General features: G+C 36.8%; 3 protein-coding genes across 4 annotated transcripts in view; 1 reads left to right on the forward strand and 2 right to left on the reverse strand.

The window, feature by feature from the left end:
- The window catches only part of LOC109050673 (cyclic nucleotide-gated cation channel beta-1-like), a 23,495-nt gene extending 18,058 nt beyond the window's left edge, over positions 1 to 5,437 (reverse strand). The window contains exons 1-3 of the mRNA XM_042715916.1: positions 5,417 to 5,437; positions 1,694 to 1,759; positions 152 to 238 (exon numbers count right to left, since the gene is read on the reverse strand). Coding sequence (XP_042571850.1) covers positions 152 to 238; positions 1,694 to 1,759; positions 5,417 to 5,431 — 168 coding nt within the window. The 5' untranslated portion in view covers positions 5,432 to 5,437. The remainder of the gene's footprint in view (positions 1 to 151; positions 239 to 1,693; positions 1,760 to 5,416) is intronic.
- On the reverse strand, positions 5,418 to 13,892 carry LOC122134366 (matrix metalloproteinase-15-like). Its single transcript, XM_042715358.1, has 10 exons — positions 13,323 to 13,892; positions 12,342 to 12,490; positions 11,365 to 11,487; positions 10,970 to 11,274; positions 10,173 to 10,334; positions 8,978 to 9,246; positions 8,590 to 8,728; positions 7,759 to 7,906; positions 7,322 to 7,437; positions 5,418 to 6,973 (listed from the first exon to the last, which is right to left on the reverse strand). The coding sequence occupies exons 1-10, from the start codon at positions 13,437 to 13,439 to the stop codon at positions 6,540 to 6,542; spliced, it is 1,962 nt and encodes a 653-aa protein (XP_042571292.1). The 5' UTR covers positions 13,440 to 13,892; the 3' UTR covers positions 5,418 to 6,539.
- A 3,493-nt stretch (positions 13,893 to 17,385) lies between these two features.
- Positions 17,386 to 27,282, forward strand: LOC109072234 (vac14 homolog (S. cerevisiae)). Of its 2 annotated transcripts, none has more exons than XM_042715356.1 (19): positions 17,386 to 17,998; positions 18,384 to 18,534; positions 18,692 to 18,859; positions 19,679 to 19,741; positions 19,826 to 19,933; positions 21,583 to 21,692; positions 21,801 to 21,922; positions 22,000 to 22,137; positions 22,301 to 22,444; positions 23,248 to 23,311; positions 23,681 to 23,825; positions 23,913 to 23,978; positions 24,058 to 24,205; positions 24,310 to 24,442; positions 24,562 to 24,736; positions 24,813 to 24,931; positions 26,131 to 26,210; positions 26,291 to 26,441; positions 26,514 to 27,282. In XM_042715356.1, the coding sequence occupies exons 1-19, from the start codon at positions 17,895 to 17,897 to the stop codon at positions 26,668 to 26,670; spliced, it is 2,346 nt and encodes a 781-aa protein (XP_042571290.1). In that variant the 5' UTR covers positions 17,386 to 17,894; the 3' UTR covers positions 26,671 to 27,282. The 2 variants fall into 2 exon arrangements, with proteins under 2 accessions (XP_042571290.1, XP_042571291.1); XM_042715357.1 differs by having other exon boundaries at positions 24,058 to 24,172.
- Positions 27,283 to 27,943: the final 661 nt, after the last annotated feature.

The raw sequence follows: 27,943 nt of genomic DNA on the forward strand, positions 1-27,943 counted from the left end.
GAATTCAAGGTTGTAAAACACTTGCATTTGTTGTAAATCATGATCCCAGTACACATTTAGTGTTAATCAGATTATTTTCAATGTTAAATACAGTAACAGATATTTGTGAGGTGTGTATTATGAGTTCATGTTAATGGGCTTGTGGATTTACCGATGTGATCGCCTCCTCCCCCAGATCTTCCTGTGTATCAGGAGGATGTGGCACAACCTTCACCACCCAGTTAAACATCCTGAGACTCTGTTAAATCAATGAATATATCTTAAACACACTGATGATGGAATAGAGTATAGAAAAATGCCATAAAATCCCTTTGTTTAAGTCAACAGGGTGTAAGAATAGACAATCTTAACCTGAATTAAAACCCAGGACCCTTTATCGGAGCTAATTCTTACTTCGTATGCTTCAGTCGACAGTATTTAAACACAGTTTTTCCAGGACAAGGATTTTATCCTTGGGAAAGCCCAATGAAGTTTCTATTCATCCAAACTATTAGGGAGCTTTTCCAGGGAAACCACACAACAGTTTCAGAAATAGAATGGTCATGTTTGCCACATCCTTTAACAAACACAAGAGGTTTGATAAGCTTGATGAAGAATAATGAAAGCAGGTTTTTTTTATGTGTCTACAGACTAGTTCTCATAACAGGCTGGCTCTAAAGTTATCAGACAGATTTGGACCCAATTCTCTCATATAAAATTCAATGATGTTATGAAAGACAGACCCAGTATGGCAATGATTAAAATGATTAGCTGTCGGCAGAGGCACAGGAAGGGGTGTTCAGGAAGTCAAGCAAAAGTCAGTTAATCGTTTCTTTGATCTATCACTCTGTCCATCTAAATATTTTGCACAAAGCAAAATGAACTCATCAATCAAGTTTAGCCCAGAGGATCAAGACGCTAACTATATTATTGTTTTTAAAAAGTGTGTCAGCTTTTACAACCTTAAATATTAAGAATGTATTTGTAAACACTACAGTTCAAAACTTCATTTAAAAAAAAATAATAATATTACTTTAATTCAGCAAGGATGCATTAAATTCATCAAAAGTGATAGTAAAAACTTTTACATTGTTTTTTTTTTTTTTCATTGTTTTTTTTTTTCTGTTTATATGTGAATTGTTTTCTAATGTAAAATGTTTTGTAGAAAAACTGTTTTCAGCATTGATTATAATAATAAAGCATATTTTAATGATTTCTTAAGGATCATGTGACACTGAAGACTGGAGAAACCGTAATTCAGTTTTTCCATCACAGGAATAAATGAAATTGTATTTATTTATTTTTTATACATATTTTACATTTTTTCAATTGTAGTAATTGTAATAATTTCAATTGCAGTAGCTTTACTGTATTTTCAAAAAATAATACCGGTTTGGTGAACTTATTTCAAAATCCTTAACAACCCAAAACCTTTGAATGGAACAGAAAACAGAAATAAACATTAAACAGAATTAATAAATGCTGTAAATTCATGTTAACTACTGTGCTAAATAGCATTAATGTATAGGCTATAGCCTTATTGTATAGTGTTTAACTATTTAAAGTGAGTACACTTGAAAAAGACTTTCAGAAATGTCCTTTTACTAAAAAAGGATTAATGTACTGGCTAATCCTAAAACAGATCTAAATCACTGTTCCCTTTTAAATCACCATCATCATGCTACATAATTTTTATTATAATCAAGTTTTTTACCTGAATGTTTAGCAGAGGTTGGGCATTCCGTGGGGATTGAGACCATCCAGAGCGCACTTCAGCAATCTGTGTGGATTAGGATTGAGGTAGGACTGGGCTAATGGGATTAAATCTTGAAGGACATTGCTACCACTCATAGGACTATACTTAAATCCAATGGGAGCTGTTAACCAGGTTAAAGTTATAGTCAATGTAAAGGAAATGGTCTATATGTTGAAGGTTTTGGTGTAGAATCTATTTACTTTACTTAATATTAAACAAAAAAAATAATAATCATTCCCTTCAAAATGACAACATATCTAATGCTATATTGTACACTATGGCAAAACATCAAAATTTTCTTGTAAAAAAGTAGTATTTGTCCATGCAAAACTTTTCAGCATGATGTCAAGATGTTCTGAGTGGTTGCTAGGGTGTTGCTTTAAGGTTGCTAATGTGTTCTGAGTGGTTGCCATGTGATTACGAGGGTGTTCTGGGTGGTTGCTAACTGCCCCGATTCAAAAACAGCAAAACATGAAACCCCAAGTTGCATTAACATACACAGCTAATAAAATAATGCATTATCAGCCAATTCCAGGAGTTTAGTGAGTGGATTCATGTAAACTAAACATGATGGAGATGGAGATTCATGTAAGATAATTAATTAGCTCAGTGTCAGTATGAGGGCAAACATAATTGCAGTAAAATAAAAAAAAAAAATAAAAAATAGCCTATCATCAGTTCCCATCTCCGAGATTAACCCTGTAGCTAAACTATGGATATAAGTTTACAACATAAAGAAAACACGTTCTCACACCCAATTGGTAAGATTTGGGTTTTGTGGAATTAACTAATCAGAGATATTAGCAGAAAAGGAGCATCCAAAGAGCTAATTCATGCTACATGCTAATTTTGTTAGCCTCTCTATTCCCTGCATCTGAACTCTGTATTTCTGGTTCATGTAATGCTACGTAAGTAACACCGTTTACTGTGATTCTTTGACTTTAGAGGTGGCCACATCTAACTTGTTGCTTTCAGAAGCCAATGCCATGGCGATGCCAGGTCTGAGCAGCTAAACACCAGCAGATCCAATAATGAGATGAAGGCAGGATTAGCTCTGAACCAGCGATAGGCCAGTGCAGCTGATCAAGGGTGAGATGTTGCCTTACAGACACAAACCATAGCCATTTTCGGGCAAACCAAAAACTGATCTCAGGTAAGCCCCTAAAGGATATCTCTTATCAGCACCCTCTGGCCCATGTCAGCACTGTGTCCTCGAATCTGATTGGAGGAAATGTAGAAGAGAGTTAATCTAATCCTCTAACAGGATACTGCTTGGAGAGAGTAAAGCATGGTCCCATTAGTTTGTTTTGGGAATTAAATTAGAAATGTAGGTCATTGAGTGGTTGTTCTTGGTGTTTTAATTTACTGCAGACATTTAAAGTAAATAATAAGTAAATTTAATATACCAATAGACAAAAGAAAAATGCACAATGTTGGAGCTTATTATGGTGATAATGCAATTCCTTTATTTGGCAGGTGTGTCGTCAAGTAAAAAGAACAAAGATGGCTGCAGCCTCAACCACTGATCCAGTTAGCCTCTGCTGGTAGATGTTGTAACTACAGGATCTTGTAACTAAAAGGCAGCTTTTTTTATTCATAGTGTCATGAACAATTCAATCTTACCATTAAGTCCACCTACTACCCTTGGGGGTAGCTGTTTAATCATTTATCATGGTGTGTTAAGCTGGTTTACTGAAAAGTTAGCTTAACACACACACACACACACACACACACACATATATACACAAGTTTTGGCAGTGATGTAAATTTTGTGTTTTGCAAAGTTTGCTGCTGTGGTTAAGCTGTTGTGGAGTTCATTCACATTGTTTCTAGATTATTGTGGAGAGTGATCAGATTCATTTTAAATAATTGCTAAAAGCTTTATTGGCCAAAAAATTTTACTTTACACAAAAAAAAAAAAAACATTAATTGACTAATCATATTAGCAGCAAGTGTGAAACCGTGAATGAGTACTAGTCTGGTGAAATCACTATCACACTAAATAGATTGTAAGAGCAGACTGATTGCTATAAAAGGATGGAAGAAGCGCTTCTAATCATTATGTTCTTCTTAGCAATGGTTACCTCCAAAGAAACACATGCAGCCATCATCGCTTTGCATCAAATTGGCCTCACATGCAAGGAAATTGCTACAAAGAATATTGCACATGAAAGAACCATTTACCGGATCATCAAGAACTTCAAGGACAGAGGTTTGACTGCAGTGAAGAAGTCTTCAGGACGTTCCAGAGTATCCAGCAAGCGCCAGGACAGTCTCCTCCTGAGGTGTCAGCTACAGAATCGTGTCACCAGCAGTGCAGAGCTTGCTCAGGAATGACAGCAGGTTGATGTGAGAGCATCTGCACACACAGTGAGGAGAAGACTGTTGGACAACAGCCTAGTGTCAAGAAGAGCAGCAAAGAAGCCACTTCTCTCAAAGAAAAACGTCAAGGACAGACTGAAATTCTGCAGGAAGTACAAGGATTGAACAGCAGAAGACTGGTGCAAAGTTATTTTCTCTGATGAAGCTCCCTTCCGACTGTTTAGGACATCTGGAAATTTGATTTTTCTGAGAAGAAATGGTGAATGCTACCATGAGTCCTGTGTTGTGCCAACAGTGAATCATCCTGAGACCATCCGTGTGTGGAGTTGCTTTTCAAGCAAGGGAGTGGGCTCTCTCATAATTCTGCCCAAAAACACTGCCATGAATAAAGAATGGTATCAAAACGTCCTGCAAGAGGGACTTCTTCCAACGATCCATGAGCAATTTGGGGATGATCCGTGCATTTTTCAGCATGACGGAGCACCATGTCACAAAGCAAGAGTGATAAAGAAGTGGCTCGATGATCATTACTTTGAAATTTTGGATCCGTGGCCAGGCAACTCCCCGGATCTCAATCCCATAGAGAACCTGTGGTCAGTCCTCAAAAGGCAAGTGGAAAAGCAGAAGCCCACAAATTGTGATCAACTCCGAGAACTAATAAGGCAAGAATGAATCTCCATCAGTCAGGATTTGGCCCAGGAGCTAATATCCAGCATGCCAGAGCAAATTATGAAGAGCAGAGCAGAGATTATGAAGAACAAGGGTCAACACCGTAAATACGTGCTCATTATATATTTTTTGCCAATAAAAGCCTTTAGAACTTATGATATGCTTATTATTGTTATTCAGTATACCATAGAAACATGTGGAAAAATAATCTACAAATACTGAAGCAGCAAACTTGGCAAAACACAAAATATATGTTTTTTTTTAAATGTTTGATGATTTTTTTTATGTTAGAGAGATTTTTTCCATTGATCCATGAACAATTTGATGATTTTATGTCACTGCCAAAACATTTGGCCTATATATATATATATATATATATATATATATATATATATGCTAGCAGACTAATTGGCTACCGGTATGCTGAGCTAGTTAATTGAAGGGGTTACAGGGGTAGGTGTTTGTAATTCTTAAACAAACAAAAACACATGTATAAAAATGTATTGTATAAGCTAATGGATTAATTAGTTAGCAGTTTGCTAAGCTAGTTCACTGATACAGTAGCTGCAGTTGATGTTTATAACACATGACAAGTATATACACAACAAGTTTAACAGATATAGTATATAATAGATACTGTATAAAAATATAAATCGAGCAGAGGAAGTTAAAAATTAAAGAGATACTTACATCCGTATACTCCATTTTATTGTGAGCAAGCTATATACCAGACAATATCTGTGAACAAAAGCAATACATGTCCTGCATGATTTACTCGATTGTTAATACAAAAAAATGCAAATTAAAAAAAATCTAATAAAATATCAAATTAAGGGAGAGTTTTTCCACACATTCATATTCACATTCACATTCATATTGACATGAAATATAAAAAAAGACACAGGTTTAAAACACTGAAGGCCACGTGAACAAAGAAAAGCATTTTTTGCTAAAGCTGCACAAAGTCTACTACGAAAAGCCTGTGGTGATCAGTGAAAATAAGCATATTTCCAACACAGAGGAAATGCTGCACTATTAAGGCACAGATTCAGCCTTGAAAGGCACTGATGGACACAATCCGAGGCCAGGAATGCCTCTCAAAAACTTCACAACTAGGGGAGACTGGAAGTACGGTGGGGAAAACAAAGGAAAGTCCTACAGGAAGACAAACTTTGAGGGGGTGGGGGGAGTAGGAGTGCGCTAATGTAGGTCATGATGACAGTATGACCACACCTCGAATCGCCATTTCCCCCTCCTCCTCGTCTTTGGCACGCTCAGTGGAACTCAGGCAGAGGAAATGCTGGTAGGCTACAAGCCCCCATCCCCCTCTTTTTCTCTCCATAAAGTCCAAAATCAGCAACATCTGTGTAATGCAAGTCAGACAAGGCTCCACGGGGGAAGAGACCATAAATCCTGCTAAATGTGCGTAAGACAATTTATTAAGCCTGACTGTTCTTTTAACACTGCGCTTTCTGCAAGACCTCGCCACGGAGTTTGCGGTTTCCTCCATTATTGAGGCCGGTTAGCAGAGGATGTGAAAGAAATGTGCTGATCTGAGCTTGTTTTCATACATCCAACGTTCCCCACATCGTACAACCGAACGGGCTCAAGAGAAAAACATAAAAACCTGGCAGACGGACGAATCACTCACGAACATAAAAAATAACCACAAAACAATCAAAAGTGCAAATTCTACATTGGGAACAGGGATTTTGATTGGATGAGCACCATGAACGACAAGGTGGGTGTGTCTCTTAGAAAACATACATGTAGAAGGATTTGGCTATTGGGAAGCGAAAGTGTGTGAATGTTATCAGACCCACTGCTGCAGGGACCTTTTGCAGTGAACTAACACTTTGGGTGTCTCTTTCCTTTGGAGTGTGGTGATAATGATGTATATGACTCCCAGAATGCACAGCACCAGAACCAGAGGCACAGTCACCAAGATGAGGGTCATGATGTGTTCATCAGTCTCTTTCACTCTAAGAATGACATCTTCTTCTTTTTTCTCATCTTCATTTCCGTCTTCAGTATCTTCTTCATCACCATTGTTGTGGTCGTCAGGGTCTTGATTCTTGTCGTTCGTCTCAGGTGTTCGATGGTCGGGATTTACATCCGTTTCTGCATCAAAGTGCACCCGGCAGCCCATGAAATCATTTAAAATGGATCTTGGGTATCCAGCGTCGACCTTCATTCGCTTGTTATCGAACCTCCAGTATTTGGTGTCTTTGTAGAAGTACGTGTACGCTGTGTGGAAAAAGAGTTTAAACGTTAATTAGTGTATATAAATACACTAGTGAATAATATGGCATACTATTCCATGTAATCACCGGCAAATGCTTGATCAAACGAGATTTTAGCCAGGCTCTGAATTCCACAGCTATAAAACAAACGTGCCAAAGACGAAAATGAACAATGGCGTGAAATTAGAAGTGAGAGCAGAATGTTTTCAAGTCAAAGGTCTTATTGTGCCCCAGTTTTTCAGCAGTGAGGTCACATTTTCCATCTCAGCCTTGCATTAATGGGCTTGTTTCTCTTTTTTCTTGCATTCAGCCATGACATTTTCTCGGCCAGCGTCAACCCAGCCTGACTCACCTCCATCATCGCTGATGAACGCCCCTTTCAGGGAGCCAGGAATGGATCCCCACACGCTCACTGGTTTAGGATAATCTTTATCCACGGCACGGGATTCTTCACTAAACCGCCAATATTCAAGAGAAAACAGTAATGGAAAAGAATACTTTAATTCTACGTCTATGCTAATACATAAATGGTTAGCTCACAAAAAAAGGCACAAGCTGTATATTTTACAGAACTTTGTCCAGATAATATTTCATTCCATAATTAAAAGAAAGAAACAAGAACAAGTGAAGGGTGAGTAAATGATAACAGGATTTTAATTTTGGGTGAACTATCACTTTAAGTCCCAGATCAAATCGCCCTCTAAATAAATATTATGTTGTTCTGTTATTGGCTAACTCTCAACCGCTCTAAACATCTGGCCTTTTCCACAAGGGGTCCAGCATGTTTACCGGTCTCCTCTGAAGAAGTACGTATAGCCAGATGGTTCCCACCACACTGCTGTGTCCACTTTGTTAGGCATGCCTTGACCATAACGAAACAAGTCCTGAGGGTATCCGGGCTCTACGTCTGCTTCTCTGAAAAGCCAGTATTTACTTCCTGCGGGAGTGATACAAAATACAAAGAGGGAATGGACAAAAAGCCACATTAGATGGGAAGACTTGAACGGGAGGGGTTGCATGGCTGAGAGATGATATCACAGAGACCTCTATTCAATTACTGAGAGTGCACAGAAGATGATTTGTGTTGCATGAAAGCAAAGCACAAATGAAACCTGAAATCTCACAATCTGCATAAACAACAAAACAATAACTGTAGCTGTTTCTACTACACATTCCCTGCTGCAAATTTTCCAGGTTTGTTCTCTCAAAATGAAAACAGAGCAGTCAGCATCTGGAGCTGAAGCTGACGCAATGCAGGCAAGGTCCTGAGATGCTGCCAGACTTTCCTTCTTTCCTCTCTGAGAGTTTTACAAGTGACATAATTTGACTTCAGGATGCTGTTACAGCAAGTGGAACAGATGTTTAAAGGAGAAGTAGACTGATAACCGGGAAATAATAAATCTTTTTGATGTTGTGTCATTTTTAAACATGTCTATCATACTCTATCACTGTCATAAAAATAACTTTGGAACACAATAATAATGGCTTCACTGGCAAAACAACAACAAGCATAAACCTCACTAAAATTAAGATATATATAGATATATATATATATATATATATATATATATATATATATATATATATATATATATATATATAAAAATATATGACTCAGACCTTTAAAGAATACAAATTTCCCATCATGCCGTTCATAGGCAGCATCTATGTCCTCTGGAAGCCCCATCCAGAAGAAGGAGATTGGCATTGGGTAATTATCCAGAACCCGGTTCCTCCTAACCCTCCAGAACCAACGACCCTGACAAACAATAACAACAATTGTTTAATTATAACAGTTGACAAAAAGATGTGTGGAGATTTATGCTTTGTCAGAAACGTTCGACCATCTTCTTGCAGACACCTGATTCAAATGATGGTCAAAAACAAGCATAATACATTGCTTGTAGTTTACATATTTATTCAGTTACTAAGGTGTTCTAAGTGGCTTTTTTATGAATAACCACTATATACAATGTAACTGCACTTACTGAAGATCAATGTTTCTAACCTTGAACACAAACATCTCCCCTCTTAGCATGGTCACTGTGTCAAAGTTCCCCTCGCAGATGTCAGGTGCATCCTGATCTGAGCGAGCTGTGGGCTGGGGTCTATGGGACCTCCTGGTGGGGTGGACCGGAGGCACCCAGGGTTTGGTGGGCCACAGTGAGGCTCTGGTTGTTTTCGGTTGGGCCACTGTAGTGGTGGGCTTCGGCTTGGCAGTGGTTGTAAACCGGGTTGTGGTGGAAGGTGCTTGAGTGGTGACAGTCTCTGGAGGTCCTGTAAATACCAAACCATAATGTATTTTCACACTTAGCCAATCATCCTCTTTTCCACACATACTGCATTGACACAGAACGGGTCACTTTTCCATCCAGCACCAGAATGCCCATGAGGGTCGTTCAGCCAGCAGTGGAAGCCTTTCAAACGGAGAAAACAGACTCAAACAAAGACACATACACTGAGAAATTTGTTGGTGCAGAACTCAATGCAACTGGACTGAAGCCTCAAGCACATAAAACAGCAGAGTGTGGATGACAACTGCATCATAATTGTGGCAAAACCTAAAGATAATACTTCTCATTGGATAATGACTGATCTGCATGTAAGAATTCACAGTTGCATCAGATACACATTTTCAGATGCAAAAGTGTCATCTGGAATTTTGCATAAAGGGGGATTCACACTGACACTGAAAATGAATGTAGCATTCCAAGAGTGCTGTTATTTAGTCTAATAACACTGGGATATTTCACTGTTTTTATAATTCTGGGTTGGAATGAAATCAGGCAGGAATGAAACAAGTGACTGTCGTAAAAAAAAAACACTGATTTAAACAGGAATGAAATGCGATTGTGATGTGATTATGAGTGAATCATTGAATCATTCAGTTAACTGATTCATTTAAAAAAAAAATGAGTGAATGAGTGAATCATTCAATTAACTGATTAATTAAATTCAACCAGGAAGGAAACCAGTGATTGTCTTTTTGAGGAAATCACTGAATCATTCCGTTAACAAAGTAATTTCCAATATTGTGTCTCACAAAAAAGTTACTCAATATTAACCTCACGTTTATTGAACTGTTGTGTAAAATCCATGCAACACGCAAATAAATGTGAATTCATATAATGGACCTAATTTAACTAACTGTAACTGACAGTAAGGTAAATGAATTAAACAGGAAATATCTCAGACTAGCTTACCATAGATCTGATGAATGCCATTTATATCATCTTCAGTCAATGTGAAGCTATCTGTGTCCATCCACTGGTAGAAAGGCGCCATGATGGCAGAAGGGTTGTTGGAGTGCTCCAACCCCAGCGCATGACCCAACTCATGAACTGCAACCAGAAACAAGTCGACGCCTACAACCAAACAAAAACAGCTACTTAAATGACTAAACTAAGAAAAAACAAAACAAAGGGTTAAATCTGATTCTGAACAGTTCAAAGACATTTAAAGGTGCTGTATGTAGGATTGACACCGAGTGGTTGAACTAGGTATTGCAGTCCAAATTCAAAATATTGGAGAGGGTTTTTTTCACCTGCCCCCTCCTTCTCAGACTTGATCCACACACAGGTTGCCAGATTGACAACACAAACAGGAACGAGCACACTTGACGATGAATGAAAATAAATATGCTGTGTTTTCCGCCAACTGGCAACCCAGGGTGCTGAAATACAGTTGGGTAAACTGGCAGTGGGCGGGTTTCACAAACCAAAACAAATACCGGCATTACGTGCCAGAACGCACATTTTCAAAGGAGAATAACTGACTGTAGCATTTTTTTTGAGATAAACAAGTATGATAACTTAGCATGTTTCTTAAATATCTGCAAACATATTATGGTATTTTTATGCTGTAGTAGAGTCAAAATCTTATATACAGCACCTTTAAATGCTGCTAACATCCACACATTCTCTTTGGGAAAGTAAATGCTAAGCTAATAAATGTGAATTTAATTTGAAGTAGGAAAAAGACTGCAGAAAATCGTTCACACCTGAGCTCTCCCGTTGGTTCAAGGTCCATGGCTCGTCTATATCAAAATGTGTGTCTCCTCCCATTCCAGGACCAGGGAAAAAGGCATGTGCCAGAGAGCCTCCTTCCCCATCAAAGAGAGACATATCACCATGATATCCGGAGGCAAACAGTAGTATTATGTCAGGCCCCTCACTGCCATTCTTTATCTCATGATATGGGACCTCCTCGAACCTCAGAGGTGTTACTTTCTCCCAAACCTGGAAGGCTTTGCGAATAGCCTCGTAGGTCTGCTCCTGGCCCACTTTGGGTGAGTGGTTCTGAATGCTTGGGCAGGAAATAAAGATTTTTTTTTCTCATCATTAACTGGATCAATGTAAACTGAATTTGTTTTTGTAGTATTGAGGTTTAATTCACCTGTAAGTCAGCTTGTCCTGATCCCACTTGTGGCCGGTAAGTGCGTACCGCTTACGGCGAGTACCTCCCTCTGTTGACTCCTCAAAACGGTCAGGAACTCCACAGCGAGGTCTTTTCATGGCACTGAAAAGAAAAAAAAGGATGTATTTATATTATATATATATATATATATATATATATATATATAGATATATATATGTGTGTGTGTGTGTGTGTGTGTGTACTGTATGTATACATAACACACACACATATATAAGAGTGCAATTATATATAAAATAATACTTTTATATATCAACATAATTTTGTATTATTGCTATATTATTATAGTATTTATTCATATTTTGAATGATTTTTTATATTTTCAGTTAAAATTTTAATTTTATTTTTAGTAATTTTCTTAATTTTATTTTTAGTAATTTTCTTAATTACAGTATTATATTTATATGTGTATATATGTATCCTTAAATGTTTCTTGCTTTCTCAAAGCTGCCATTCTAAATTTTGTTTGTGTATATATATATATATATATTGTGTGTAGATATATATATATATATATATATAGCTTTAATTTATATATTTTTCAGTTTTAACCTAAACTTAACTTAAACTTTTTCACTTAGTTGCCAATGCAACATTTTTAAGTTTTTTAATTTTTTCATCTAATATTTATATTTTATTACAGCTTTATTTCCATTGTAATAGTTTTTGTTAACAATAACGAGATTGGTATAAAATTATTAATAATAATTAACATGAATTCTAAACACATTTTAAAATAGATAAAAATTATTTTATTGATAATAAAATTATTATTCTTTATTGCTAAAAATACTCATTTTATTAAGTCATGAGTGGTATGGATAAGCTACGTGCCTAGTTACACTGTTTCACAGTTTATATTTTCTCAGTTAACACACAACTGAAATAGACTGAGATCATCTTATTGTTCCAGGCAGTTGAAGAAGAGGAAATCATACTTAAGCGTGGCCAAGTCCATGTGTCCGGTCACCTCCAGGCCATAGAATCGCTGCATGTCCTTAATGGCACTAGAAAGGATCTGGGCTGAATGCATGGTGGACATTTGTCTGCTAGCCTGGGACAGGTAGCCATACATCCTCAGCCATGACTATGAGGGACAACAGAGACAGAAAATGTTGGAGAGTTGACAATGTGTTGCAACAGCTACTAAATGTGATGACGATGGGATTACACAACAGAAAGGAAAAACAAACATACAGGAAGACATTAATAGACAAGCTGCTTTCTGATTGTGCAACTATCCATTAGAATCCATCAGGAAATGTTATAGAGGTTTGAAATAAGATAAGTTAAGCCTTAAACTACATAAACACTGTATAAAATAAAAAGTACGCTAGAGACAATTTTTAAATGTTTAGTTAAGAATTGAATATTAATATTAATATTAATATCTGAATGTGTTTTCAGTTAAGACTATTCCCACATGGTCAGGCTATGAGGACATGTAAACATCTTTAGGCACATCCTCATACACACACAGATGTGGTGATGTTCACCAGAAGCAGCAGAAACTTCTTATCATAATTTGATTAATAATACCAGGCAACCCAATGAAACTCTATGGTCCTGTAAGAAGTAAAAAAAAAAAAAATCTTTCTTGACTGCATATTTGTATTTATCGGTTATGTGTCCAATAACCAATAAGTTATTTCTGCTTTCCAATGCATTAATATACTGATCATTATATATAAAATATAATAATAATGTATATTGGAGTTGTTATTTACAGCATTATATTTAATTAAAGCTATTATGACCTATTCTTAAATTTACCTTTGTCTTCTAAACTAATTCTAAAACTCATACTTGTCCAATCCTGGAAGACCAAAGCAACTCAACATGTACAAATATAAACCCCACTAAGTTAGTTTCGTGACGTCAGTATTAGTACAACAGTCATAACGATACAGTCCACAAACCTCTGCGTTAAAAGCGTCTTCTTCTGCAGTCGTTTCAGCAATGTTGACAAACAGCAGGATGAAAAACATAGTCACAGGTCTCAGCGACCGATGCGATCTACTCCTGCGGGCTGACATCTCTCCACTCCCGGGTCAGCAATGACAACGAACACACAGCCTGGAATCGCTTAGATTAGATCGCAGCCCGGGATTTTCTAGTCTTTTATCACCAAAATAAACTCATTGTTCTTATAGGACCACAAATCCACTAACTTAGTGCACGTTTTTCTTATCCCGTCAAGTTTTCGCTCTTATTGTTATCCGCGCAAACAGTTGGAAATGGAATCTCCAGCGGCGTGCGCAAGCTTGTAAACTATAACATTAGCATGACCAGCAGCTTCCCATTAAATATTGAATACAGACACTACTTGTTGATATCCGCATTGCATTGTCTGTGTTGATATAAGCACCGCCTGGATAAACACATCTGGAATTGTCGAGGACCAGGCGGCGCGTCCCCGAAACGATCCTCAATATGTTGCAGGACACCAAATATGAGCATGAAGGCTCATGAGGATCTCATGCCTATCTGCAGCACGCAGCCGCACCCGATTCCCTGCCCACATTCTCTGTTTACCTTTTTGATATCATGCACGCCATTCTTGGTTCTACAATAAACATTCAAGAAAACATTAACAGAAAACGCAGATAGAGGGAGATGTACTGAAATTGGTTTATTTGAAGAACAAAAACAGTCAAGCAAATGTAACTTGTTCCATTTTTAGTTCTCACTGCCACCTGTTGTTCATATTCAGTACTGTAAATAAAGTGTTATACATAGCAAGAACATACATACTGTATATATATCTTTGTATATCTATATATCCTCTCTTTGTGAATCACATTCAAGCTAATTTTACTTCAAAAACTACATTTCCTTGACAGAAAATTTAATGTTCACTGACGGTCCATTATCTTGGAGTGTTCACTCAGAGCTATCATGCTAAGCTTGTGTACTTGAGGCAGCTTTTGTACCAAACACAAACCAATATGTGTTGGGTAAAAATGTGATTTATTTAACTATTTGTAATGTGTCGTCAATTTCCCGCTTTGACGATACTCATAAGAATGAAAAGGAAGATGCCCAGGGTCCAAATCACTGCCAACGGAAGGAGAGGAGATCTAAAATGAGACAAAATCCATATGGGTAAAACATAATAAAAAGCATGGTATCTATGTATTAAAATGTCATAGGACACTACATAAACATACTTATCATAGATCTGACTGGTAGCTCTCGACTAACTGGTCCATAAGACAGCAGGCCTTGAGCTTGCTCATCAATAACCACCTCTCTTTTGGATACAGTTTTACATTCCTAAAATAAAACAGGTCAGGTTAACAATGGAAAACGTAATTTTCCAAAACCAGGTCTTTAAAAAAATGCTTACAGGAATATAAGACTTTCCATCCTCAGGTGTGCAGAGATGCACAGTGGAGGTAGAAACATACCGAAACATATCAAGCGAATAACGGACAGTTGACCCCTCACCGTTTGTTCCTTTAGGGTGCGCCGTGCCATTACCAAATTAAGTTGTTTTATCATTTGTGCACCTTGAAGACAATCAGAAAAACATCAAGACATATCTAAAAGGTGAAATATTTATTTTGAAAAGTTATTGCAACTCAGTCTGGTGAGAAAATTTAACTTTAATGAGGTGCCAATTGGTGTGGTCAAACTTTCTGTTGTTTGGCCAAATTTCACAGCCAACATCCAGTCACTTAAACAGAAATCCATGTGATCGGGACTTTTGTATGAGGGTGGAAAAGTTCTCCATGCATATTTTGTTTGGTCACACAAATTTTCTGTGTTGACCAGCAGACAGCTGCTTGGTTTGAGAGTGACTTAAGTGCAAGCTGTGCCTTATGCATCGCTTTTCATCTTTAAAAAAAGTCACCAAAATGTGGCTAATGTGACTTCTCCTTAAGTGGTACTTAATGCATTGCTACACTATTGATAATGGACAATGGACCTTCTTTGCCTACAAAATTTTGCTTCAGTCACCAAAAACAAAAGTGTTACAAATTGCCACAAGACTGTGTTGGTTATTGGTGTTAAAAAGGGACATCTGGATTTAAGATTTACAGATATATCACTCCCCATACTAACTTAGAAGCAGTGTGTGGCTAAAGCCTGATTTATCATTAGCTTGAGGAGTCTGTGTAGCCCAACACTCATTTACTCTCAGATGGAAGAAATCTTCTGGCTCTGTCACTTGGATCTCGACATATATTTGATCTCCGAGCTTAAAGGGATACTCCACCCCAAAATGAAAATTTTGTCATTAATCACTTACCCCATGTCGTTCCAAACCCGTAAAAAGCTTCATTTGACTTCGGGACACAATTTAAGATATTTTGGATGAAAACTGGGAGGCCTGTGACTGTCCCATAGACTGCCAAGTAAATAACAGTGTCAAGGTCCATAAAAGGTATGAAAGTCGTTGTCAGAATACTCCATCTGCCATCAGACGTGCAATCTAGGTTATATGAAGCCAGTATGCTGCGAATGCTCTTCTATATCATCCGTGCCACAAGGATGTGCTGTTTCTACATGTATTTAGCTTTGTTTTGAAAGAAAACAGTGCATCCTTGTGGCACGGATGATACAGAAGAGCATACGCAGCACACGGTGATATGGAGAGACACAGTCACAGAGGAGACTGTTGACAAAGGAATTGTTGAATAAAGTCGTTATTTTTGTTTTCTTCGCTTACAAAAAGTGTTCCCAACACTTCATATAACCCAGATTGCACGTCTGATGGGAGATGGAGTATTCTGACGCTGACTTTTATACCTTTTATGGACCTTGACACTGTTATTTACTTTGCAGTCTATGGGACAGTCACAGGCCTCCCGGTTTTCATCCAAAATATCTTAAACTGTTTTCCGAAGACGAACTGAGCTTTTACGGGTTTGAAGCGACATGGGGGTAAGTGATTAATGACAAAATTTTCATTTTGGGGTGGAGTATCCCTTTAATATTAGTTGCACTGGTAAAAGCTTCAGCGTATGTATGATCTTTATACAGGCTCATCTCCACCATGGCATCCACTTCATCCAACCTTGAACATTCTTTCACTTCAAAAGCAAATCAAATCAGTTAAACACGTGCTTTATCAAGGATAATTTGAAGAAAAAAAAAGAAAGAAAATTTACTCACCCTTAGACCATCCAACATGTAGATACGTTTGTTTCTTCATCGTTAATGCAATTTTTAGAAATCCATCAATAAATGTCTTGTGAAGAAACAAAACAATACGGCACCCATTCACTGCAGAGGATCCATTGGTGAACAAGTGATGTAATGATATATTTCTCCAGATCTGCTCCAATGAAGAAACGAACCCATCTACATCTTGGATGGCTTGAGGGTGAGTAAATTTTCAGCAAATTTTCATTCTTGGGTGAACTTTTCTTTTAAAATCAGTGTGTTACCTGGAGAAAGAGATGATGGGAAATGCCAGGCTGAGTCTACTGATGTACGGATAGATGCACTTGTACTCAATCTGCACAACTGGATCTCTCACAATGTTTCCAGACAGGTGGGTCAGACATCAGAGTTAAGGAGTATGGAATGTGCGTTATGTTCTTCTATTAAAAGTCCGTGACATTTAGAGATATGCAATGTGTACGTGCATTGATGCTTGCATATTTTAGGAAAAATAGTAATTAATTAATTTGATGAGTGACACCTGGTCATCTTGACACTTACCGACGAAAAAAATAAATAATAATGAAGTAAAAAAGTAATTAATTAATAAATAAATAAAGTAGCACACATATACAAAATACATTATGAAACATATCATGGATTTACATAACATATTATACATTGTGTTCATACACAATATGTTCAAATAAATACACATAACTATTCGTAAACCTATTAAAACCAATCATATTCTCAAATGACAGCATTTAACAGCGTCTTAATATTTATCCTTAACATCTCCAAGCGTATGTTTTTAAAGAACACGTGACTCGTATGACGTAATCAAAACAAATCCATTGATCGGCGCTCGATTAACCAGTCGCTGTTTGTAGGAAGTCATGTGAGCCGGGGCATATGGCGGCTTCGGTCAGTTGGTTATATTGAAAAACAGTGCGATCTACCTCTGATATCACCCGCGAAGAAATATTCATCAGGTTTACGTTCTGTACTGAAACGATCGCGGTTTCTCGGATCGTCGTCTCTGAGTGATTTACGTTCATAGAGCTGCTAAGGCTTTTATTCTCCTTTGGGCAGTAACTGCTCTCATCTTCAGTTTAGTGTCGCAGACAGCAGGTCCTGTTATTATATAAGTGATGCTTGTGATGAGAGTCCGCCTCGGAACTACATTTTAGGGCGTCGTCTAGTCTGTAAACAATGTCTTGGATGAAACATCAAAATATTAATTCAGTCATACACTAACTGAGCTGTCATCTGACGAGACTTTCTCTGTATTCACTGAGCTTTATTCACAGATCAGTTTTAACCGTTCACAGTTTTTGTTTGTAATTTAAGTTTATTTTCGGAAATACTTTGAAAAAATGAACACAGAAAAGGATTTTTCTCCACTGACACCAAACATTGTGAGAGCTCTCAACGACAAACTGTACGAGAAGAGGAAGGTGGCAGCTCTTGAGATTGAAAAGTGAGTCATAATCTGAGAGAATATGCTTTCAAATTGGAATATGTCATATTAATTTGCATTCAATTACTGTTAGACTTGTTTATACCCATTTAACTGCACTGACACCCATTCTAAAGCTTGTAAGTTATATTTTAACATGCATCGTTAGTTTCTCTCTGTATTAAGTAATTGGCATTTGTTACTTTGCTCAGATGGAGAGCTGGTCATCTGACATGCTGCCACATGATCTTATTAGTCATGCGTATGATCAATAGTCCAAACAGCACTGAAGTCTATTACATAAATACAAGTATGACTAGCTAGTGTTATAAATGAATTAGTAGAACGCTGTTTTATTTATATTCCATTCATTCACTGTGATCGCTTCTTCCCAATCCTCTGCCAGGCTTGTGCGGGAATTTGTAGCCCAGAACAACTCTGCACAGATCAGACATGTCATCCAGATACTGGCCACAGAGTTTGCGCTCTCCCAGCACCCTCACAGCCGAAAAGGAGGCCTCATTGGGTTGGCGGCATGCTCCATTGCACTGGGAAAAGTATGTGACCTAAAAGTGCTCAGTGCTTTCTTAGTTAAACATTGGATTATTTGTTTAGTTGTTTTTTTGGTTGAAGGCGTTCAGTATGCTTGAAATTCCAAAGCTAATATGGAGGCTTTGCTTATGTTTATCTTATCTTATCTTTTGTACTACTCAGGATTCTGGATTGTACTTGAAAGAACTCATTGATCCAGTTCTTACCTGTTTCAATGACTCTGACAGCCGTCTGCGCTACTACGCCTGTGAGGCCCTTTACAATATAGTGAAGGTTGCCAGGGGAGCAGTGCTGCCCCACTTCAATGTGCTGTTTGATGGGCTTAGCAAGGTAAACTGATGTGCCTTCATGTCTAGATGTATGCATGAAAGGTAGAAATGAATCACACATGGTATTCCATGCTTGTTTTAAATATTTATTTGAAAATCATTTTTAGTAATTAGTAATCAATGCCATTTAAAGATTTAAATTGAATATTTCTTAAGCGTAAAAAGCTGTTTTTTATTGTCAGTTATAGGGTTATTATGAAATAAAATAAACATTAGCTCTAATAACTAAAATAATTAAAATTAAAACTGTAAAAAAGTTAATAAATACTGTATAAATACAATAAAAACAAGAAACATGACGAAACGCTGCAAAATTACTAAAACTTTAGCTAAAATGAAAATAAAATATATGTGTATTTAAACAAACAAATTTGAAATATTAATAAACTATATTACCATCTCAGTGATCTTAAAGTAACACTGACTAAAACTATTAAAAGTAGTTTACCGTAATTGAAATAAAGCTGAAATGAAATATAAATATTTGGTGAAAACTGAAATAGAAATAGAAATGTTGCCTTGTTATCTAACTGAAATAAGTTACTAAAACTAAAACAAGGAATTAGTTAAAGCTACATAGAAATGAAGTTTAAAAAAACTCAAAACGAATAACTAAAACTTGAGCTTAAATGTAAATAAAAGCTAATTCAAAATATTAATAAATACTAAATAATAAAAAATAACACTTGTGAAATGTTATAATCCTTTCTAAAATACCATAAACATTTAATGACAGAGTTATTTTTTTTATATATATACATATTTCATATGTAAGAGGTGATATCACAGACTCACCTTACATGCGATCTGTTCTTTACAGCTTGCTGCCGATCCTGATCCAAACGTAAAGAGTGGATCTGAGCTCCTGGATCGGCTTCTTAAGGTGAGTTTGAAATGAGAAACGTGGATTCTACCGTTCAAGTTTGGGGGTATCAAATGAAATAATGACTTCTGGTTTTTATTTTAAGACATTGTAACAGAGAGCAACAAATTTGACCTAGTGGCTTTTGTCCCACTGTTGCGTGAGAGGATTTACTCAAACAACCAGTATGCCCGCCAGTTCATTATCTCCTGGGTGAGTTGAGCACTTTCACCAATCTGCAACGTTTAAAAGGACACAACAGATTTATTTGTATATGTTTTTAGCTAACAATTATGCTTTATTTTATTACTTTATATTAAAGGGGTCATGTGATGCTGCTAAAAAGAACATTATTTTGTGTATTTGGTTTAATGCAATGTGTTTATGCGGTTTAAGGTTAAAAAAACACATTATTTTCCATATAATGTACATTATAGTTCTCCTCTATGCCCCGCCTTCTGAAACGCGTCGATTTTTACAAAGCTCATCAGTCTGAAAAGCGAGGTGTGCTCTGATTGGCCAGCTATTCAGTGCGTTTTGATTGACTGAATGCCTCAAACGTGTGACGGAAATGTCACGCCCCTTAACATACTGTGATGCCGTCTCCCAGACCAGCAGCATGAGACTCAGTCCAGCTGCTCTGCTCGTGCACATCCCATCACCCCCCGGTTCTCTTTTAGCAGTTCAGTCATTGTACTGTTAGGAGTAACTGAATAACTCAGGATATTGTTTTATTTAGTGTCAGAGGGAGGGTAAGGCACGTTTATAAACCGAATAACTTAAGTAATTTGGGGATTAGTGCATACTGGAGACGCAAACTGTTTCAAACGATTCAGTTCGGTTTGGTGAACTGCTTCGACCGGTTCACTAAGAACATCCGGTTATACAGAAAGATAAGTTCGCAATCCGGACATCGATAGATGAGACAAAACCAATAAAACCCATTTAAAAATGAGGCTTTTGTTGCATCCAGTGGGGACATAATTAATGATTATAATGACTTATACTGTCTTTTTACGCGTTGCGTTGCGTATCGCGCTGCGTAAACATAAAACCATGTCTGCATTTGTGATCTGAGAAACAACAAACAACAAGCCTACTCTACTGCTCAAAACTCGCGTTTAAATCATCAGTGGCAAATTATTCAAATATAAAAAAACGTACTTACAGGCTGTGAGTCAGAAGGCCAGACTGTCCTTGCAAAGTTTGAACTGCCCAACTTTATAGAAACAGCCGTTGTGCCACAGATGCATTGCAGGCTACTGGATCAGGAAACAGTCCTCATCCTCCATAAAATGCGCTGCACACATCTGAATATTTGGGTTGAACTGTTCAGGAACAGTGTTGAAATACAACCTAACCACTGATTTCTGGTCATGTCCTCTTTTGAAAGGCCAAACAAAGTTTCAGTTCAACGAAACACACAGCGACTCCACAACATGGCAGCGGCGGGAATAGAGAGAATAAATGTTACGTCTTCTTTCTTTGCGTGAACATTTGGGCAGCGTTACGCAAATCTTCCCACATAGTGACGTAGATATGTGGGGGCGTGTTAGAACGAGCCATTTTCGGGGGGTGTGGACGAGTATTAACTTTTATAAAGAATATCTCTTTGGATTTGAGACTTTATTCTTTGCAGGTTTACAGATCTTCTTTATGCACAAAGAGCTTGTAACACTCCAAAGAGAAAGGAAAAATTGAAATCGCATCATATGACCCCTTTAATAGTTAAAAAAAATGACTTAATAGTTTTAGTTTTAATTTGAGATTTAGATTTAAAAACCATTTTTAATAGTTTTACAATAACAATGGTAACTGCCATTATGCTATTGTGACTTTCTATGATGGCTGGACTGCTCCAGATCCATGTGTTGGAGTCGGTTCCTGATATCAACCTCCTGGATTATCTGCCAGAATTTCTAGACGGACTCTTTCAGATTCTTGGAGACAGCAGCAAAGAGATCAGGCGGATGTATGTCTCATTATCTTTCCCTTTACCTGTGATAGTCTCTCCCTCTTCCTCTTTTCTCTGCTTCCTTTTCCTCATTTTTAAAGAACATTAACAGCTGCTGTTCAATAGATGTGAGGTGGTTTTGGGGGAGTTCCTGAAAGAAATTAAGAAGAATCCTTCCAGTGTCAAATTCGCAGAAATGGCCAACATCTTAGTCATCCACTGTCAAGTGTCTGATGAATCAAAATCCAGTGAGTCAGATTTAAAACACTGTACTATTCTTATTTTAGGTAAGTAGTGTAATTCTTTTAATTTTGTCTTCCTGCAGCTTACGATCTCATCCAGTTGACTTCGATGACATGGATGAGAGAATTCATTCAGCTTGCTGGAAGAGTGGTACTACCATACTCCTCTGGCATTCTGACAGCAGTGCTGCCTTGCCTTTCCTATGATGACCGCAAAAAGAGTATCCTAAACTGTGGTTGCATATGTATTATAAAATGCAATGGCTGAGAGTACATTTTGCATGCAGTGCTATTTAGCTAAATGTTTCTGTGATACTGATATGGTTCTGGTAGTATCAGGTGGTGTCACTGTTCAGATCCATTTCCTCAATAAACCGTCTGCAGGTACTAAAGAGGCTGCCAGTGCTTGTAATCATAGCCTGATGAAACTTGTGACTCCTGAAGATGATGTAGATGATGAAGAATCACAGACCAAATCTTCCCCTCAGAGCGATGGGTCTCCATCTAAGAAAGAGAGTGATTTGAATGGCAAGTGTTTTTTATAATATTTTTACTCATTTGTTTTCTTCTAATTTCATTTATTTATTTAAATTTGTGGAAACAAAATAAAGTGAAAAAAAGGAATGAGAAAAATGATTGCATTGGCTGGGAATCGAACCCCTGCTGGCAGGCGAGAGTTCTACCACTGAAGCACCAATTTTGTCGCCTCCTGTGTACACCATTAGAGAGATTGAAATGTGCCACCTAGTGAGCAAATATGGCAACTGCATTTGAAAGTGAATTCTCGCCTGCGGGAGGCCCGGGTTCGATTCCCGGCCAATGCATCTAGACTTTTTTTTTTTTTTTTTTTTTCCTTTTGCAAATGCTTCTTTATAGTTGAAATGTCTTGTTTATTCACAGTAACATTCAAAAGTTTTCTGAAGGGTCATGTGGCACTGAAAACTGTAGTAATGGCTTGTGAAAATTTTAAATACATTAAAATAGAATACACTCATTTTAAATTGTAATATTGAATTTTTTTTTTTACAATATCACTGTTCTTGATGTATTTTTGATCAAATAAATGCCATCTTGATGAGCATAATTGACTTAAAAAATCTTTAAAAACATTAAAAATCTAACTGACCTTTGTATTGTAGATGTAAAAAAAAAAAATAAGATTAATTGCTAGTGGCAGCAATTGTTTCCACGTTGTTTTCTTAATGTAAGCAACTCTTTGATTTTTGAATGATCCAGAAATATGTCATTTTAAATACACTGCAATACTAAAAAAATAATTTGATTTGTAAACATTGCCTGGTTTGATTTTATATTTCTGTTTCTGGTTTTAGATTCCCTAAATGAGTCTCAGGAGTCAGTAGGCTTCAGCAACATCTCTTTCTTTACTCCAGCAAGGTACGTTTTGACAGTCAATGCCAAAAAACACTTTATATCTTTCTACTTTATAGTGTAACATGAAGAACAGGAAGTAGTTTACTAGAATAAAAGCAACAACACAATCTCAGAAAAAAAAAGTTACAAAAGCTGTCACTGGGGCAGTACCTTTTTATAAGGTACACCTTTTGTACCTTTTAGGTACTAATATGTACCTTTAAGGTACCAATACCTCTGGACTCTTTAGGTACAAAGGTGTGCCTTTTGAAAAGGTACCACCCCAGTGACAATTTTTGTATCTTTTTTCTGAGAGTGCAGATTGTCTAGTTAAAAGATCAGAAGCTATTGTAGGATTTCTACGAGATCTCTGATTTGTTGTGTGCTGTGTAGTTCTGACAGGCCTGCGGTAACTCTGGATCTGGATGGCATAGTCCAAGTACTGGACAGACATTTACACGATTCATCCACCGGAATGATGACTCGCATCGCTGTCTTGAAGTGGTTGTACCATTTGTACATCAAGACCCCTCGCAAGGTTTCTATAGATGCCATTTTAAAAATGCAGTTTCAATACTAAAAAGTGCAATGCTAAAAGATTTCTTCCACTGTATCTCCATGCCAGATGTTCAAGCACACTGATAGTTTGTTCCCCATGTTACTGAAGACACTATCAGATGAATCTGATGAAGTAAGTCCTCATCATTTCCAATCATCTCAGTGCTGATCTACCAGACGCTGCTATTTTAAAGAATGAATATCTCTCACAGGTGATTTTAAAAGACTTGGAGGTTTTAGCAGAAATTGCATCATCACCTGCTGGTCAGACGGACGCGTCTGGGTCGTGCAACAACTCAGACAGCAAAACAGAGCTCCATATTCCAGGTGGGGTCAGAGATGGGCAGCCAGTGGTGGTTGGTGGGTAACCAATTCCTGGTCCTCTTTTTATCTGTTCATATGATTAATACCAAACTGTTGTGATTTGTGAACATGAAATCAAACAAGGACTTGTTATTTGACAGGTTGTAAGGTGACAGATTTATCTCCCTCCACTCCCAGCATGAATTCATACTTCTACAAGTTCATGATTAATTTGCTCAAGCGCTTCAGTTTAGAGAGGAAGCTTCTAGAAATGAGAGGGGCCTTCATTATCAGGTAAAACCATCCAGCCTCAAAGGTTTAAACCTAGGAAAATTGTAGTAGTCCAAGTAGAAACATCTGTAAATCTGAGTATAAACAGATTTTGTCAGTAAGTCTTGTCTACTTCCCAACAGGCAGCTGTGTCTCCTCCTGCATGCGGAGAACATATTTCACTCTATGGCAGACATCCTACTCAAGGAGGAAGATCTGAAGTTTGCCTCCACCATGGTGCAGACACTTAACACTATTCTGCTTACCTCGGCCGAACTCTTCCAGCTGCGGAACCAGCTCAAGGACTTGCGCACACAGGTAACATCTGCTTTGAGGACTAGGATTAATCTGTGCTCATTAGCATTGTTTTATGTTTCTACTTCCTGCCCATCAGGAAAGCTGTGCTCTTTTCTGCTGCCTCTATCGCTCTTGGTGTCACAATCCAGTGGCCACTGTGTCGCTGTGCTTCCTGACACAGAACTATCGGCATGCATACGACCTCATCCAGAAATTGTATCCTTTCTGTAAAGAGTTTATAATATATCATTCTGTTTCAGACTGACTCAATATTCTGTATGCTAGTTGCTGGTTCATATATATATATATATATGTATGTATATGTATATATATATGTATATGTATATATATATGTATGTGTATATATAATATGAACAAAATAAAAAAAAAAAAAAAAAAAAAAAAAAAAAAAAAAAATATATATATATATATATATATATATATAGATATATATAGATATATATATATATATATATATATATATATACACACACACACACACACAAACACAAAAGTTTGGGGACTGTAATATTTTATTGAATCAAAAAAATTACTGTTTTTTTTTATTTAAAATGACTGTTCTTTTTTTATATATTTTAAAATGTAATTTATTCCTGCGATGCAAAGCTGTATTTTCATTACTCCAGTCTTCAGTGTCACGTGATCCTTCAGAAATCATTCTGATATGCTGATTTGCTGCTGAAGAAACATTTCTTATTAGCAGTGCTGAAAAGAGTTGTGCTGCCTAATATTTTTGTGGAATCACAGATGCATTTTGAGGATTCTTTGATGAATAGAAAGGTCAAAAGAACAACATTTATTTGAAATGGAAATATTTTGTAACATTATAAATGTCTTTACTGTCACTCAGTTTAATGTGTAAATAAATCCTATTTATTTCTCTAAAAAATAAATTAATAAATAAAAAAAAATCTTACAGACCCTGAACTTTTGAACAGTAGTATATATATATATATATATATATATATATATATATATATATATATATATATATATATATGATATATATATATATTTTTTTTATTTTTTATCACATAATTTTTTTTATGTGTAGGTATACGGTGAACAATGAATTTGTGTGATAAAAAAATGAACAATGAAATTATGTGTAGGTACAGTCATGGATTTGTGTAAAATATCTGGAAATTTCTGTTATATGCAAGTAGGGAAAAGTCTTTGAACTAAATATAATTTTTAATGTTAGATTTTAAATATTTGTAATATTTAATGAGCTGTGATCTATTTAATGAGTGTAATCTTTGTAAAATAATGACAAAAAAATCCAGTAATCACAAGCTACCATAGAAGTAATTGAATTTAATTGATCAATATTGTTCAGAACTCTGTAAATATATATTTAAAAAATATAACACACCTTGATCAGAGCTGATCAGTGGAGATCTGGAGGTAACTGTGGACTTCCTCATGGAGGTGGATAAACTTGTGCAGCTAATCGAGAGCCCCATCTTCACCTGTGAGTCCCATTCATCCAACGCATTAAAATTGTGTAGTATCATTGTCAGCTCTGTACACTAACACTCATTCTCTTTGCAGACCTTCGTCTGCAGCTACTGGATGTAGAGCATAACCCATATCTCATCAAGGCTCTGTACGGCCTGCTGATGTTGCTTCCTCAGAGTCAAGCTTTCCAGCTGCTCTCCCATCGGCTCAGCTGTGTGCCAAACCCTGAACTCATGAGGACCGTGTAAGTTCTCATGCTCTCTAAACAGTTCTAGATTGGATAGTCGGCCTATTCTCAAGTGCTTTATTTTTTCAGGGAAGACCCAAAGGCACCCGTCAAAGACAAACGATTAGCCCAGCCACACATCGACTACAGTGAACTGCTCCAGCACTTCGACAGAGTCCAGAGCAAACACCTGGAAGTGAGGCATCAGAGGGCGGGACGCTCTGAGCACCCAGACAGGAAGCTGTGAAGGTCACAGACGGGGTGAGATTATGCAGCCTTCATCCGAAAAGACGGTAGAGAAGGAATTGGAACCACAACAGGACCTGTAGTGGGCATCTACGTGTCACCTTATTCAGTTTTTAATGTATTCAAGCTACTACAGGAATAAGGGACTTCATTGTGCTTTATTTTTATGCTACGTGAAGTGCTTTATATTCAGGTGCTGGAGTTACATAATTGGACTAGGTCATCTGTTACAGATTAAGGGCCAATGGTTTTATCATTCCCAACTGACTGGTTTAATACAATCATCCCCAGATCATATGTACAGGACACCTTGCACGTAGCCCTTGATGTTTATTAGGAAATTTTAATCTAAAACATGACATCTTCTCATGACAGGTACTGTAAATGAGTCTTTAATGGACATTTGTCTTTTTTTGTATTGTGATTTTATCTCTCACACAAACCATATCCAAAAACATTCACTCTGTTTTCTTACCATTCCCATTGGAGTCTGCTTGTCCTTCATTTCATCATGTTTTTCCACATCGACATATTCATTCTTGGCTTTATGTACATGCAAACTCTTTCTCTGTTATGTGAAGGCAAAGTTACAATAAAGCTGTCCATGCCTGTCTTTTTTGTTGGTTTTCTTGAATCAGATGCTGCTTGTCAGCATGAGAACCACAGAATCTCAGTTTTTACAATCCAGCAGGTGGCGCTATTGTATTCTCTAAGAAAGCGTCTAGGCTGTGGCTGATAGAAAACTCCTAATTTCTCACCGAAAATCCCTAGACGCTTCTTTTTAGTTCACAGAATTTCGCTATAACTGACCCAAAATTGCACACACATTTTTTTGTAATAATAATTTTTTTTTTTTGTAATTTAAATGTAATATTGTGTGTAATACATATTAATTACATTGAGTATCATAGTGCAATGTTAACATTCTATAAAAAAATTTTTATTACATAGTTTTTGTTATATATTGTGAGATATTCAATGATGAAACTTTAAAATTAATTTATAATATTATATGTATTTTCAGATGTTTTTTTTTATTGTTTGGTTTATTGTTTCCTAACATAACAAACCATTCAACACAATTAACAATACCGTTACATGAGAATATACATATACAATTTATATGATAATGTATTTACAATACAGCAAGTTAATATTGCTAAAGTATTTTTTCTATTTTATATAATTTTATAGTTTCTTTGTAAGAGTGAATGTTTCAACATTCTCCATTCCACACAAAACATCAAACTTCACATTAATCATTGCTAAATTTA

This window comes from Cyprinus carpio, chromosome A25, assembly GCF_018340385.1.
Source record: "Cyprinus carpio isolate SPL01 chromosome A25, ASM1834038v1, whole genome shotgun sequence".
NCBI lineage: Eukaryota > Metazoa > Chordata > Actinopteri > Cypriniformes > Cyprinidae > Cyprinus > Cyprinus carpio.

Bases quoted from the DNA above. Each gene is read 5' to 3' on its own strand.
- LOC122134366 (XM_042715358.1), bottom strand. From the start codon at position 13,439: ATGTCAGCCCGCAGGAGTAGATCGCATCGGTCGCTGAGACCTGTGACT. The intron at 7,438-7,758 runs GTAAACATGCTG...GTTTTCTCTTGA, and splicing joins TACTTCTTCAGAGGAGACCG to ATATTGGCGGTTTAGTGAAG. The intron at 6,974-7,321 runs GTGAGTCAGGCT...TTTTCCACACAG, and splicing joins GTTCATCAGCGATGATGGAG to CGTACACGTACTTCTACAAA.
- LOC109072234 (XM_042715356.1), top strand. From the start codon at position 17,895: ATGAACACAGAAAAGGATTTTTCTCCACTGACACCAAACATTGTGAGA. The intron at 22,445-23,247 runs GCAAGTGTTTTT...TTCTGGTTTTAG, and splicing joins GAAAGAGAGTGATTTGAATG to ATTCCCTAAATGAGTCTCAG. The intron at 24,443-24,561 runs GTAAAACCATCC...ACTTCCCAACAG, and splicing joins AGAGGGGCCTTCATTATCAG to GCAGCTGTGTCTCCTCCTGC.